Genomic DNA, 15,871 nt, shown 5'->3' on the forward strand with positions numbered 1-15,871 from the left:
TGAGCAGTCAGATGATGGTGACATCTTCCACTGGTTGACATTGCAGTGGGGAAAGGAGCTGTAATCTGTTTCAAGAGCCTTGAACACAAAACTCTGTGGGATGCTGATTTCCAAAGGCACCAAAAAGGGTGCTAAAATCACGCAGATGAAGCCATGAAGTAGATGCATAAGGTCCTTAACAATCTGAAACATGTTGACCAGTGGCATGCTCAGACCTCCACGAGAGCAGGGGCGAAATCGCCCACCCCCTCCACATTCTCAACTATATTTCTTGAATGGAAAAGAAAAAAACAAACAGTAAAAATACAGAAATAATACATATCTATTGGTGTGGCCAAGAAGTGGCAGAGCACCCATAGCGTGCGTCTCAATGAGCTCCCTAGTTCAGTAGTCAGGGCGTCGGCCACATTCATTTACATGGTATACTGATAAACGGCCTACGAACTTTCTTAGACTACTTACTTTCTCTTCGTTGTCTAGGTATCAGTGTGTGCTCGGCAAACCGTTTTGTGCTTGAGCACCACCAAGTCCTGTTTTACTGTAACTTCAGCAGCTCCTTGCACGTGAACAAAAGCGCCACTCTCATTGGTCAGCCAGTTTTTAACGCGGCGCGTCAAACCAAAAAAACGAACCTGAGGCTTTTTTTAAAAAATTGCGCTTTTACGTCTCACGTTTTTCGCGTCGATGTGCACACTCACATTGACGCCCTTTGTTTAGTCACGAGGCATTAAACGTTGGCAATAATCGCGCGCGATATTCGTCCCGGGGTGTACAGGCCTTTATACCGAGTCGATCAGAGAACACCCGGCCGTCAGACACTGCCTGTGGACCAATGAGAAATCTTATCCTTCCTGTGATTGAGATGTCTGTCGGTTGTCCTAGCATCCTTATCTGATGGTGTTGGACATTTGATCCAGTCGAAATGTAGCAAACCTTTCTCCACCGTTGCAGTATCAGAGGGGCCCTGCCATAAAACTGGGCCCTGGAATGGGCTGTTCCCTACACAGCAGTCCATAGAACCAACTAATATCCTTCACTGTAACCAGTATATTGCAATAGTTGATAACCATGAGCCAATCTGATGAGTCTTGAGTTTGATTCTTTTAATGACTCTTTAGTGAAACAGATGCACGACAGTATTGTATGACTTAAAATGATACATAGAAATAATGGTGAGAAAATACAATGAAATATTTTTGTATGTTGCTTTCAAAAAAAGAATGCCTTAGGGGTTCTTTGTTTAAAATCTTTTTGAAATATTCGGCCCACAGTTGCAGTCACTCACTGAGAAGTGTTTTATTCCCCATCTAGTTCTTGTGACGTATTCATTTATCTCCTTTTAGCTGCCTCTTGACTCTTTGCTGTCTTAGGCATCACTTTGTTTCTCTGATGCTTTATCTTCCCTCGTTTACATTGTTTCTCTGTGTTTTCTGGCTTGCTCAGTCTCAACTTATGTCTCTTGCTGTCTGGTTGTTTCATCAGTGAGATCATGGGTTGTCCACCTGTCCTTGTATGGTTGTTACAGCCCAAGGCTATCCAGCTGTTTACTATGCTTCAGCCAGTCTGAAGAGTTTAATGGAGATATTTTGCTTTGTAAATGGCTTCTGAATTTACAGACATTGTTTGGCATTCATGTCTGGGTTTAATGTTGTCTTCCTGTGTGATTATGCCTTGCTTCTTCAGTTCCCCAGGAATAAAATCTTGATAATAGTAGGTGCATTGTAAGCTTTAAGCGTTGTAAGGTTTAAATATAAAAGTAGAGTAAATTTGCAATTACAAGAAAATGTTGCAAATACAAGATATACAGTCACATTGTGAGATACACTACAATTCAAAAGTTTGGTGTCATTAAGTTTTTCAGAAGATCCTTTTATTAACTCTTTTCCCACCATTGATGGAATTTTCCATAATTAATGAGACAACGCTTTCCAGCCATTGACAGAATGTTCCGTCTTTCCGTGTTTTCGCTGTTATATGGTAGGGGGTGTTGGGGATTAACAGTTTTAGGACCCTTGACCAGATATGTCGAATGAAAGAACAGGAGTCAGAGATGCAAATCAATTGAAGAAATTTTACTGAAGAATAGTTTGCAGTTTCATCAGCAGAAGCCAGCTTCAGGTCTCACAAGGAGTTCGTAGGCCACTCTGCATACATTCACATTTCCACACCAATTATACTCTAACAGAGTCTACTAACTACGTCATTACTAAGGTAAAAATGATTCTGTTTGGCTAAGAGAAGTTAGACAAGATTAGAAATCTTCCACACATGGACAGATAGTAAGAAGCGTATCTCCATGCATTAGGATGCTGACGAGGGGACCCTGGATTTAGGGACTGGATGTCCTTTTGGGTTCATGAGGTGGCGTCTCTCAGTCTCCAGCCGAACTGTCAATTGTTAGGACCTGCACAGAATATTAGCACACATACGCAGATACACAGCTTCACAGCTTCTTCAAGGTTGAAGTCTGCCCAGGCTCCAACTATAAACAGGAAGGTTTCTCAAAACTTAAGATAACATGTTCTAGTTCTGTGGAGAATTACGTATAATATTTATCTTTATTCTTTAAAGAACTACATAGAGACAGGATAACACTGTGAAATGAGAAACAGTCACGTAGTCCAGCTACTAGGGTGACCTTTGTGACATAGCTGTCCATGGTGTTAGAGAAATATGGATCTGTGGCTGGACACATGGTGAGAGTGTCTCCAAAATGATCAGACAAAGACACAGATCAGCAGATCTTCTGAAAAGGACATTTCAACAGCCACATAATCATTCTATGGTTGTATATGAAATAAATCACTCAATTAATTTAATTAAAAGAGGTTACATATTGATTATTGATTATCCCTCTTATTATAATCACTCATGTCAATCATTCAAAAAGGATAGTGAAGAGGCAAGGGAATTTTGATTATCTCCCTTCAGGGGCAATGTTAGGCATCTTCCAAAAGAGCACAGAATCTCCCGATCAAAACAAAAATCCTGGGAAAAAATGTATCACAGTTTCTACAAAAATATTAATATTAAATGAAAATTGTCCTAATTTACTCAAGTTGTTCCAAATCTGTATGAACTTCTTTATTCTGCTGAACACAAAAGAAGATATTTAGAAGAATATGGGTAACAGTATTTTAACAATACTACAATAGTATTTTTTTCCCATATTATGGCAGTTAATAGGGGCCCATCAACTGTTTGGTTACCCATATTCGTCTAAATATCTTCTTTTGTGTTTAGAAGAAAGAAATTAATACATGTTTGGAGCAACTTGAGGGTGAGTAAATGAGGACAGAATTTTTGGGTGAACTATCCCTTTAAGCAGAAAAACTGCTTTCAACATTATAATAATAATAAGGAATGTTCATCATTTCAGTCAGCATATTAGAATGATTTCTGATGGATCATGTGACACTGAAGACTGGAGTAATGGCTACTGAAAATTCAGCTTTGCATCACCAGAATAAATTACATTTTAAAACACATGAAGCCCTGGTGAGCATAAGAGACATCTTTCCAAAAAAAAAACAAAAACTTTTGAACAGTAGTGTACACAGTGAGAATAAATGATTTTCATAATTTGCAGGCCAAATTTACCTATGGCATAAAAAACTTGAACTTGGATGTTGGCGATAGAGTAGGTTTTCAGGTAAAAAGAAGAACTTCAGGTCTCACTGACATCAGATTCTTTGGCTGTGTACTTTGCCCTCACTGTTGTCTTTGACTGAATGTTTTTCATCTGTTTCTGATGCTGCCAGGTCATTCTTTCCCCCATTTATGTCAGTTTGGCACTGGGTGACGGAGAGCTTCTGCTCCAGGATTGTCTCATTTCCTGTCAGCGTTGTCCATTGGCTGGATTCATCAGCTACAGTGGAACATAATTTACAACTAGGGAATCATTTCACCCCTCCCCACCCATAATCATGCCTCACAAATACATCTGTTTAAAAATGTATGCCCACTTGTTCCTGGCATGCTGTTCATTTTTAGTTCCCAGGGTTATTGTCTGCACAGAGAAAAGTATCCATAATTGAGAAGCTGGCATGTAGCAGGTCTGCCCCATCTCCCCGGCACTGAGCCAGTGCTGGCCACGCGTTACTGCTGGCTGTTGATAGACATCTCTCATGTGTCTCAGTATTTGTAGGAGGATTGAGCTGGGCCTGTGAAACCTGTGGTGACCTTTCAAATCTGGAAAAAAAACACACTTGCAAACAAGCAGTCAGGGTCATCCTAATTATCATCAATATCATCAGAATAGCTCTAATGTGCCTCGTTAAAATAGGGCCCAATGGCTTTATATGATGAACAGATTTACAATGCACATACTGTAGTAAACACAGACGTTTAAATGTATGTGTGTGTGTAACACACAAAAATGACATGAGGGTTTTAATTTTTGGATGAACTAATAAAGTTTGGGAATAGGCATTTTGACACGCTTTGCGATTAAAACTGTTATTGATCACATACACATACGCGCTGAAGCAGCAGCACTCCTCAAAGTGAAAGTGCAAACAGTATTTAAAGCGGCACTCTTCAAAGTAAAAGCATAATTTTACTCGCCATATCACATTTTTAGTTTTGGTAGTATGATGATTCAAAGAGTCTTAGATGATTTATTCTTATCATGTCAGTGCATTAATTGAAAGAGAGGAGGGACATAGTAAGCACAGGGAGAGTCTGTGCACCCAGCTTGTCTGTGTAAAAGAGATACAATGAATGGCTGTGTTGAAAGTGTACTGCATTAGAAATAATGAAAGTTTACAGAGTTTCAGTAACAGTACTACATTAAACTACTATATTTAATGTTGAATATAATGTATATTCATGCAGTGGGGGAATATATGTGGGTCATGATTATGCCAAATGTCAGATTTTATGAGTAGAAAAAGACGTGCATTATATGTCATCTGTGACAGAGTGCAAGTATATATGTAATTTTGTATTTTCAGAATCATGAATATTTTTATTCTGGTGTCACCATTGCCTTGTGCATGCTGGACAAAGTCCAACCGTCAAGTCCATACCAAATTTAGGAGTTTAATCAACAGTATATATATATATATATATATATATATATATATATATAATTTTATTATTTTTAATTTTACTATTGACAGCAGACAATGAACTGGTTCTGCCTGCACAATTTTATAGAATTTTTTTCTAATGTTACTGCACCTTTAGAGATAAGTTGATATTTGCTTCTTAGTTGTATGGTTATAATTCAATTTGCAAATTGTTTGTATGTGTTTTGTATTTATTGTTAATCACTTCTATCCATCCCACAGCCCTTCGGTGTGAATCAGCCTGGCCCGTATGTCATGTACACATCAGTGGACTCGAACGGTTATCTAAAGAACGCGTCTGGTGAGTACACGGCTCACAAAAGATTAACACTAGATGGGAAAGGCATCACACATATCTCTTTGCCCAGCACATCTGCTTTAGTGAGGTAAGATAAGTCAACCTCAACACACTGCAGTCATCCATCTTGACTAGTCCAATAACTTTTGAGGGATCAGACTAAACTAGACTAGGATGATTTTGAATAAATCAATGAAAAGCTTTTTTTGTCCACGCTTTATTCTGGTGTTGATTTCAAAAATCTGTTCTGACATGGTACATTGTGTGAAGGGTGCATATTTTTGCTTTGGAAAACTGCCCTTTTTAATATATTACATTTGTTTGTAAGAAAGTATGTGTGCGTAATTTTATATATATATATTTCGTTCCATTGATGATATACCAATTTTTGTTGTTATAAGTCCATTGTATACAAGAAAATTGAACCAAACATCAAAGTAAACTAGACTAGAGCAAAACTAGAGATTCTGCCACAAAGCACACATCAATATGACGGTTGAGTTGTCTTGCTTCTTGATTGATTAGTATTTTATATATGAGTGTCTCGTATGTTGTGTGTCGTACGTTTTGGTCCTCAAGGATATCTGATTGACCAAGTTCAAGATCAGAGATGGGGCAACGAATGACCTCATTTCACCTTTCTAAGAGCAGATAAGATTAAATTCCTCACATCATAGATAGAACTCACATCACTTTGGTGTCAATGACTGTTTTTCTGAAGTCTGTTTTGAAATACATCACTGACCTTGAGCTCTCAGTGGAGGCATTACATAAACAGAATGAATGTTTCTCTTATGTTGAGGTTATGTGCATGTGTGCATCTTCTGTGCGGTCCCGTTGTCTGTATGTCTGTCCCTGTGTGTGTGTGTGTGTGTGTGTGTGTGTGTGTGTGTGTGTGTGTGTGTGTGTGTGTGTGTGTGTGTGTGTGTGTGTGTGTGTGTGTGTGTGTGTGTGCTTTTGTTTATATTACATTGTGGGGACCAAATGTCCCCATGATGTAATATAAACCTGAGTTCACCTACATCGTGGGGACCAGCCAGCGGTCCCCACAATGTAAATGGGTTTATAAATCATATAGAATGAGTTTTTGTGAAAAAGTAAAAGTTTGCACAGTTTCCTGTGAGGGTTAGGTTCAGGGTAGGGGGATAGAATGTACAGTTTGTTCAGTGTAAAATGCATTGAAGTCTATGGAAAGTCCCCACAATTCACAAAAACAAACGTGTGTGTGTGTGTGTGTGTGTGTGTGTGTGTGTGTGTGTGTGTGTGTGTGTGTGTGTGTGTGTGTGTGTGTGTGTGTGTGTGTGTGTGTGTGTGTGTGTGTGTGTGTGTGTGTGTGTGTGTGTGTGTGTGTGTGTGTGTGTGTGTGTGTGTGTGTGTGTGTGTGTGTGTGTGTGTGGACTGTGCTGAAGATCCTCAGCAAAACAGAAAGCTGGATGTGACAGAGCTATTTCAAAGATAAATGACTAAATAGCTAAAAGGACAAAAATTGTTTCCAGATATCTGGAAATAATGGATTTTAGGGAACTTTGGTGCTCCACGCTTGTAGACAAAACATAACTTTTTTAAAAAATGAAATTATGTTCTGCTTTTAAGGGCCGGACCAGAGTTTCTGAACTTGCCTTTGAGTTCTGTCCAATGAAATTAAAGCCCTTCTTTCCTCTTTTATTGAGTAATCCTTCACTAGCCAGAACACCACAAGAATTTCTGTTATCTTAAATATCTCAACTCTCTCTCATTGCCCTCTTTATCTTTGTTCTTTCCTCTTTACTGTGAGGAGATATTCATGAGGGATAAAAGACACCTTTATAAGCAGATAGAGCATTTATAATGTTTATTTTCAATGTTGTGTATTGAGAAAAAAAACTGTCTCAGGATTAAATTGTCTATTCCAACATACTGGTCTATAATGTAAATGTCACAGTAATAATGTTCTTGATTTGTCTTTTTGTACACTTGCTGAAGCAGAATACAAATGAGCAGAGATGTTTTGTTGCTTTTGCTTCTTAATAGTCTGAGTATGAAATTCAAAATTAATCTCTGGCTTCACCTGCTGTGTGCCAGGCTTGTTTTGATGTTGAGGTCGGGGGCTAATGTGTTTCAGGGCTGTTTGTCTATCAGGAATTTGCCAGGAGAGTCAAATCGTCATCTAATGATATAGAGATATAATCATATAGGCTGTGTTTACACTGGCACAAAAAATCCGATCTTTTGCTCACATTTGACACAGATCGGAATTAGTTGCACACGTGTAAACACAAAAATCCACACAAGATCTGATTTTTTTCGCATCTGATCTGAGCCACTTCCAAATGTGGTTTTAAATCTGATTTATATCCGATCTCTGGACATGCAATCTACATCTAAACACGCATATCCGATTCCCATTGGAATTCCAAGCCACCACACGGCGAGGGTGGTACATTTGCTTACTAAAGGTAGCTTTAATGTTGTATTATGAAGCAGACGTGCCTGTATGCACTTGCACTAGAAATTCACAGCTTTAATATTGAGGTGGGAACTTTATATGTCTAACCTTATCTATTTTTTTAGAAAGAAATTGCGCACACACACATACATTCAGCAGATGAATTTCAACCTTTGCCCAGTTAATTTAAAAGAGACTGCTGTGTTGTTTTTCTTATAAGCCAAAAGCTTCACTGTAGCTCTCTCTCTCGCGCGCATGCAATCTCTCTCCCTAGCTCACTCAAATTCATTAAAACAAATGGAATTCTAAAACTGATATCTGTAGATAAAATATCAAACACAAATTACCTTTATTTTCCAGACTATATCCGTTCAGTTAGAATTTGCGATGCAATACATCCATGACACTGACAGCTGTTAACTTATCCATTCAGGTAATCCAGACCACCCGACATGAAATATATAAATAATTTTGATTGCACAGCCAATCAAAACCCGGGGGTCTGCTATGTGCATGTAAATCTATCAATGACAATCATTTTGGGGCAGGAAGTAATGTAAACAGATATCAGATACCAGTCGCATCTAAAGTGAATGTAAACACTCTGGCCAAAAAAATTGGATATGATCAAAAAGATCAGATCTGTGCATTAAGACTTGCAGTGTAAATGCAGCCATAGAGTCTGTCTGTCTATCTATCTGTCTGTATGTTTGTCTATAGGTCTATATATCTATCTGTCTGCCATTCTGTCTGTCTGGATGTTTGTCTATCACTCTGTCTGTCCGTCCATTCTGTCTGTCTGTCTATCTATGTATTGTGCATTCTGTATTTAGTTTTGTCTGTCGTTTTGTCTGTCTGTCTGTTTGTCATTCTGTAATTTTATGTGTTGTTCTGTCTGTCTATCTATCTATCTATCTATCTATCTATCTATCTATCTATCTATCTCAGGCATGAAAATCCCCCACCTTTCGGCGAAATTCGCCGTTTTGAAACCAAAATAGGTGACCTACGTGAATCGTGTAGATTCGATGAGAAAAAAAATTTGAAAGGGGGGGGGGGTGTTCATATTCAGTGAACTGTGAACAGATGCGCGTGCCAGAAGGGCGCGCGAGTGCATGGAAATATTAACGCAGAGGGCCTTGCATCACCAGTGCAGACCACCATCAGAAGCTGAAAGCACGCCTGGCCTCGGCGATTTACCTGACTGTATTTGGTGAGTGATAGCAGGGCTCGACAGGACTGCCCGATGGCCCGGGGCCAGTGTGAACGACGCTCGGGACAGTAGACGCACCGGTCACTTGCCCGATCGGGCCAGTGCCGTAGGGTGTGCGTTATATATAGTCTATAATATCGTAGGCTAATTGTTGATTTAATAATCTGAAATTATCGAGTATGTCCCTCACTTTACAAAAACAGTCTAACGTTACTAGACACAGCATAGTTATTGTTACCTAAATTTAGAGTGTGTGCTTAACATTAAAGTGTACGCTTTCACTGCGTGATTTAGTCTATTAAAATGCCCCCAAAATTCAAGATAAGGGGCAAAAATGCCCCTGTATATATTTCATATATAATTTAATAAAGTTAATCAATATTACACAAAGAGCTCCGTTTTTCTCCAAATATTAGCATGAATACAAATGTGATATTGGATTTATTCAGCATACAGTTTAATGAACAAGAACTTAATATCAAGTGACTTACATTTTAGACACCAAATCGTCTGTTTCGCTGTATTTCGCCAACGAAAATAGTTCCAAAGTCCACAGAATTGTTTTGTGTCTCTGAGCAACACTTCCTGAATGACTCAGCTGCTTGAATGAATCGGTTGAATCTCAATGATTCGCTCATTAACAGTGATTCGCTGCCACCTACTGGCAGGTTAAATTTCACATTTAAAGTGTCTTCATTTTTAAAAATTTCAAATAACAGTATTTAACGTTTTATATTTTGAACATTAAAAACATGTTTTATGCATCTGTAACTGCTTTTGATTAACTTTAATAAAGTTATCTATTCTAACTTTATACATTAATTACAATTTATGTTCCTGAAAATCTTATGTTTAAACCTACATAAAAAACTTGAAAGGCACCATTTAATTTATATGTTTGTTCTGTTGTATTTATTTGTGCTATTACTCGTAATTTGATTATTTGTTACTATTTTACTACTTACTGTTTATTTGTCTAATATTTAAAATAAATCTAGTTGCTTTTGGTGTCATAACATTATGTATTGAGGTTAAATTTATCAAAAACAATGAAAACAATAACTATGCTTATTTTATAGGCCCATTTTCTTGTCTTTTACTTTTATTAATTTTTTTGTTGTGGGGCCTGGAAAATTTCGGCGGGTCAAATAAAAATTTGAACCACTGGCCCAACTGGGCCAGCAGAAAAAATCCTTAGCATTGAGCCCTGAATGGTTTCAATAATTTTAATATTTTCTGGTATATAAGTTACCCAGGAACTCTGTTGACATAGACTTAGCTAACGTTAGCTACAGCTTGATGAACTGAGTCACTGAACACAGCAGGAGAGAACACAACGTTAGCCAGCTAGCTAAAGCTCCGGTGGAAAATTATTAGCTAATGCTACTGTTTTTGAGGAGTTAGATTTTGAGGTGAGGGGACTGACAAGGCAGAAGGTAAGTGGTCCACCGTATCAATAAGCAGACCTGCCAACCTGTACGCAATTTACGTAGCGGATACGCATTTTGATTTCAAAGTATGCTGGTACGATTTGTCACTCTAAACTATGCAAAAACTTGGTGACGCCTCTGTGCACGTCCACAAATCAAGCAACAGCAAAAGAAGAAGAGTTCGACCAATCATAGCGCTAGGTTCTTCCCCAAATATACTGTAAATGTTAGACCCAGTGACAGGCTGGCATGAAATGGCTTGCATAATACTTAGTAAGGAGGCCATGATGATTTTTGACTCATGGCTGAAGTTAAGTTTCTCCAGCTCTCCCCAGGTTGGCAAAAAAGCATCTCAAAATGCATCAGATTGATGCTTTAAAATGTGGAATATTTAAATTTTTCTTCCAGGGGAGCATGCGCCCGGACCCCCCTAGAGGGGTAATATCCTTCTCACCTTTTCCACCCCTGACCCGTTTTCATGCCTGTATCTATCTATCTATCTATCTATCTATCTATCTATCTATCTATCTATCTATCTATCTATCTATCTATCTATCTATCTATCTATCTATCTATCTATCTATCTATCTATCTATCTATCTATCTATCCTCCTTTATATCTACTTTTTGCACATTGCTGGAGGACACTTTCCCTTTCTTAATTTTTGAACCGTGTTCAGGGTGGATGTCAACATGCCTTTAAAAAGGCAGCAAAGCCAGTTCTTTATATCTTTTGCTATAGTGTGTCAGTAGGAAATATCAGTTTATATTTCCAAACATTCCTTTTGGTAGGTTTCTTCAAGTATGTGCCACAGTTTTTTCTATTCCTCATGTAATCCCAGATGGATTCAACGATGCTGAGATCAGATCACTGTGTGGAGCACCGGCTGTTGTCAGACTCCTTGTGCGTACAAAAATATCACTGGATTATTACAATTAATGGCAAAAGGAATGTTTGGAAATGTAAACTAATATTTCCTACTGACACACTACACCAAAAGATTTAACTTTTAAAGATCACAGAACTGACACCATAGCAATTTTGTAAACACCATGACAGCTAAGCATATGATCACAGTAAGGTCATGTGTCCTCTTACACTTCAGAAAATCATTCAGTCACTGAATTCTTTGCCATAAACCTGATGATGTTACTTGTGAAATTAATCACAACACTTAGGTTAACACTGGATCTGCATCAGATGATTCATCCTGAAACGACCAAAAAAACAATTACCAAAACCATTTCCAAAGCAGGTTGTAAGAATAATGTATGGTAACTTTTGCCTATAACGTGAAACATCAGTGTTACTGCATGAAGCTTTGAGAACAGAGTAAACCGTTTGCTCAGGATTAAACAAATGTGTGAAAATTTTAAAGTTCAAAGGTTAAATCATCCATGAAAAAGTAGAAACGCAAACTAGAAGATCCAGAAAAGATTGACTTACTGAGTTATATTCTGACAAACGATCATTTATTCGTTTTCTCACACTCTAATGTCCTCTTATCTTCGTCACAGGGACAAATGTTTTCATTATTCCAGCTAAAAATAACATAATCTTCTCACACAGCGGCATCCATTTATTCTGCTTCACATGCAAACTGACGCTTGAAAAGCGAACCTTTATCTATCGATCGATCGATCAATCTATCAATCTATCGTTCTTTAATTCTATTTATTGTTCTCTCAGTCTGTCTGTATGTTTATCCGTCTGTAGAGCTGTCTATATTTCTGTCTATCTATTTATGGCTCTATCTATTGTTGTATCTATTATTCTGTCTATCTGTCTATCCTCCGCGCAAAATTTACTGTGTGAAGAGTTGAGGAGTGACACGGAATTGATGGCACTCCCACAGAAAACACAGGGGAACAGATAAATAAAAGCAATCACCATTTCAGCACAGAAAGTGTAAGTAGAGCTTAGTGACACTGCGGCCCATCGTCCCTCCTTGCTCTGCTGCTGAACTTCTAACTACAGTTCTGTGATCAATGTCCTGCTGTAATTGGAGAGATTGTGGCAGGGTGTCTGGGGTCAGCTGAAGGACAGTAATGGGGTGTATGTTGTACGGGGAGTGGAGAATAGGCCAGGTTGTATTAGGGCCCTTATTCCCTCAGGCTCTCATTGGCCAGTAATGAAACACAGCTCAGCAAGACATATTGCACATTTAGACTCGAGCTCAGGACATGGGGACGGCGGTATTTCTGCTGCTGTCTGCACTGCGCTCTCTCTCTCTATTTGAGGACAAAGTAACTTAGGACAAAGTAAGTAACTGAAGTAACCACAGATGCCATGAAGGCAGCACTGCTTATATATTAATTTAAAATATCAAGGAAAAAGCCGTCTCTGAAAGTTAGTTTAACTGGAACGTTGAAAATAACTTTTTAAATCTGCTTGATCTCCCCACGAGTTATCTTGCTATTAAATTATCTGAACAGAACCCAGTCGACTAACCCAATCAAATTACACTGTGTTTTCTCAATTTGCTTAATTTAGGAGCAACCTACAGCTTCTAAGCTAACATCTCTTCCAGCAAAAATATTCTTTAGACCAATTACGAGTTGATTAGAACTGTGACTCAAATAACCTATGAAGACTTCATTAGTCTACCAATTAAAAATACATTGTGTACAATCACAATTGCAAATATTTTAATACAAAAACTATTTCACACTAAATATATTGTATGTGTATTAAATTTAGCTTTGAGTATAATTCTTAACTGCGGTTTTTATATTATTATTGTTTTGTGTGAGTGGGCATCCTCTCAAGTCATATCTGAGGATGATAAAGTACTTCAGGGGGTCATGTTTTCATGCTTGAATAATTGGACTGACCCTTGCAGTACTAAGTTAATGAATGAGAGCTGTAAATAAACAGAAAAAATAAGAGCAGAAAAAGGTGAAGTATGGAAGCAGACACAAGAGGTGGGAAAGGAGAGACTGACGCAGGAGAAGATGCTGATCAATATGGCGCTCAAGACTGTTCTCATTAATTAACCAAATGAATGTGGTGTATAATGAACAGCCCCTCTGAATCCTCACAGTGAAGGACACACACAGACACACTCTTGCATGTCCTACACACTCGTATTCAGGCACAGATGGATTCTGCTGACTTTTTAGCATTTTCTCCATTGATTTTGGAGAATGTCTGTAGAGTTCTGCAGAATGAATTTAAATTGGTCAAATGTGTTAAACAGAGCTAAGATTTCTACTCTTTCAGCTGTCATTAGCTGTCATTTTAGGCTGAATACAGTGGGCTCTACAAGTTTAAAATGGCATTAAAACCAGCGTTTCAAAATCTCATTTAAATCAGTCTAATTTAAATGTTGGTTTTAATTGCCATTGTGAATTAATTTAAACCTCACAAACCCATTACAATGAATGTTCCATTTAGCAAGTATCTGATTACTATATCTGCTTTCTCTGTTGAAATGCATTTTACATTTTTCAGCTCATTTTACACATTAATATTCATGCTAAATAAATAATAAAATGGTAACACTTGACAATAAGGTCCCATTAGTTAATGTTAAAATTAACCATCAATGAACAATTTATTTGTTATAGTATTTATTATTCTTTGTTAATATTAGTTAATAAAAATACAGCTGTTCATTGTTAGTTCATATCAGCTCAGGTCCATTAAATAATTTTAACAGATACAACTTTTGATTTTAATAATATAGTAGTAAATGTTGCAATTTTGAAATTAGTTAATAACATTAATATTAATAAATGCTTCAGAATAATTTTTTCACTGTTAGTTCATTTTAACTAAAGTATTTAATGCATTTTTTTTATTTTTTTTTTGAAGTGTCAAAGTTTTGCGTAGCTGTCTAGGGACAGAAAGCTCTTAGATTTCATCAAAAAGTTCATTTGCATCCCGAAGATGAACGAAAGTCTTACGGGTTTGGAACGGCATGAGGGTGAGTAATTAAAGACAGAAATTTCATTTTTGGGTGGACTAATACCAATAAGATCACTAGGATCTATATTTATATTTGAGGAGTGTTGCTGTCATTAAAGGAGGAGACACTAAATACTTAGACATTATGAAATTCATGTAAATTTTTTGGTTCAACTTTTCATTCAAACACTAATTAGGACCTGAGCACTGATGGTGTGAGGACCCTATTGTAATAGCTCAGTCAATTCTTCTCCGAAATTAATCACATTTTTGAGGACCTAAACATGCTCGAAAACTCGAAAAGCTCAAAATACCCCATAGATTTTTTTTAATTATTTTTTTTATTTTGGGGCATCATTAGCTATGCACTGATTCAGGCTGCGGCCCCTTTAAATCGTGCGCTACCTGCCCCCCCCCCCCCCGAGCTCTCGACTATAATACAGTGCATTTACAATGTTCACACAGCTAATATAACCCTCAAATGGATCTTTACAAAATGTTCGTCATGCATGCTGCATGCATGCATTGGATCATGTGAGTATAGTATTTATTTGGATGTTTACATTTGATTCTGAATGAGTTTGATAGTGCTCCGTGGCTAAAGCTAACATTACACACTGTTAGAGAGATTTATAAAGAATGAAGTTGTGTTTATGAATTATACAGACTGCAAGTGTTTAAAAATGAAAATAGCAACGGCTCTCTTGTCTCTGTGAACACAGTAGGAAACGATGGTAACTTTAACCACATTTAACAGTACATTAGCAACATGCTAACGAAACATTTATAAAGACAATTTATAAATATCACTAAAAATATCATGTTATCATGGATCATGTCAGTTATTATCGCTCCATCTGTCATTTTTCACTATTGTCCTTGCTTGCTTACCTAGTCTGATGATTCAGCTATACACATCCAGACGTCCTGCCCTTGTGTAATGCCTTGATCATAGGCTGGCATATGCAAATATTGGGGGCGTAAATATTAATGATCCCGACTGTTACGTAACAGTCGGTGTTATGTTGAGATTCGCCTGTTCTTCGGAGGTCTTTTAAACAAATGAGATTTACATAAATCTCATAATTTACATGAGATTTACATTTACATAATCCATGTACTGAACTCTTGTTATTCAACCTTGCCAAGGTAAATTCAATGTTTGATTCTAGGGCACCTTTAAGCGCCCTCGTGCTACGGTTCACATACAAGTATGAATTTTGGTAGACGCATAAACAGCTCAATACCTACCAAAAAGTCCCTGGTTGCAAAATCTGAAAAACAACAGGAAGTGAGATATTTAGAATTTTTGCTGCAAAATTTCTGCAGTTTTTGCCATTTACACATGCGGTACTTTAACGAACTCTTCCTAGAGCTTTAATCAGATCAACATCATATTTGGTCAGTCTAATCTAAAGTCCTTTGCAATGTTAAATTGCGAAAATCTTGATTTTTCACTAAAGGGCGTGTCATTGGCGGCCTGACAAATTTCGATGTTTCGCCATGAAACAGGACGTTGTTGT

General features: G+C 37.6%; 1 protein-coding gene across 1 annotated transcript in view; it reads left to right on the forward strand.

Moving 5' to 3' along the window:
* Positions 1-15,871, forward strand: part of itfg1 (integrin alpha FG-GAP repeat containing 1) — a 159,928-nt gene that overhangs the window by 113,514 nt on the left and 30,543 nt on the right. The window contains exon 14 of the mRNA XM_067402090.1: positions 5,295-5,373. Coding sequence (XP_067258191.1) covers positions 5,295-5,373 — 79 coding nt within the window. The remainder of the gene's footprint in view (positions 1-5,294; positions 5,374-15,871) is intronic.

This window comes from Chanodichthys erythropterus, chromosome 11 (genome assembly GCF_024489055.1).
Source record: "Chanodichthys erythropterus isolate Z2021 chromosome 11, ASM2448905v1, whole genome shotgun sequence".
Taxonomy (NCBI): Eukaryota; Metazoa; Chordata; class Actinopteri; order Cypriniformes; family Xenocyprididae; genus Chanodichthys; species Chanodichthys erythropterus.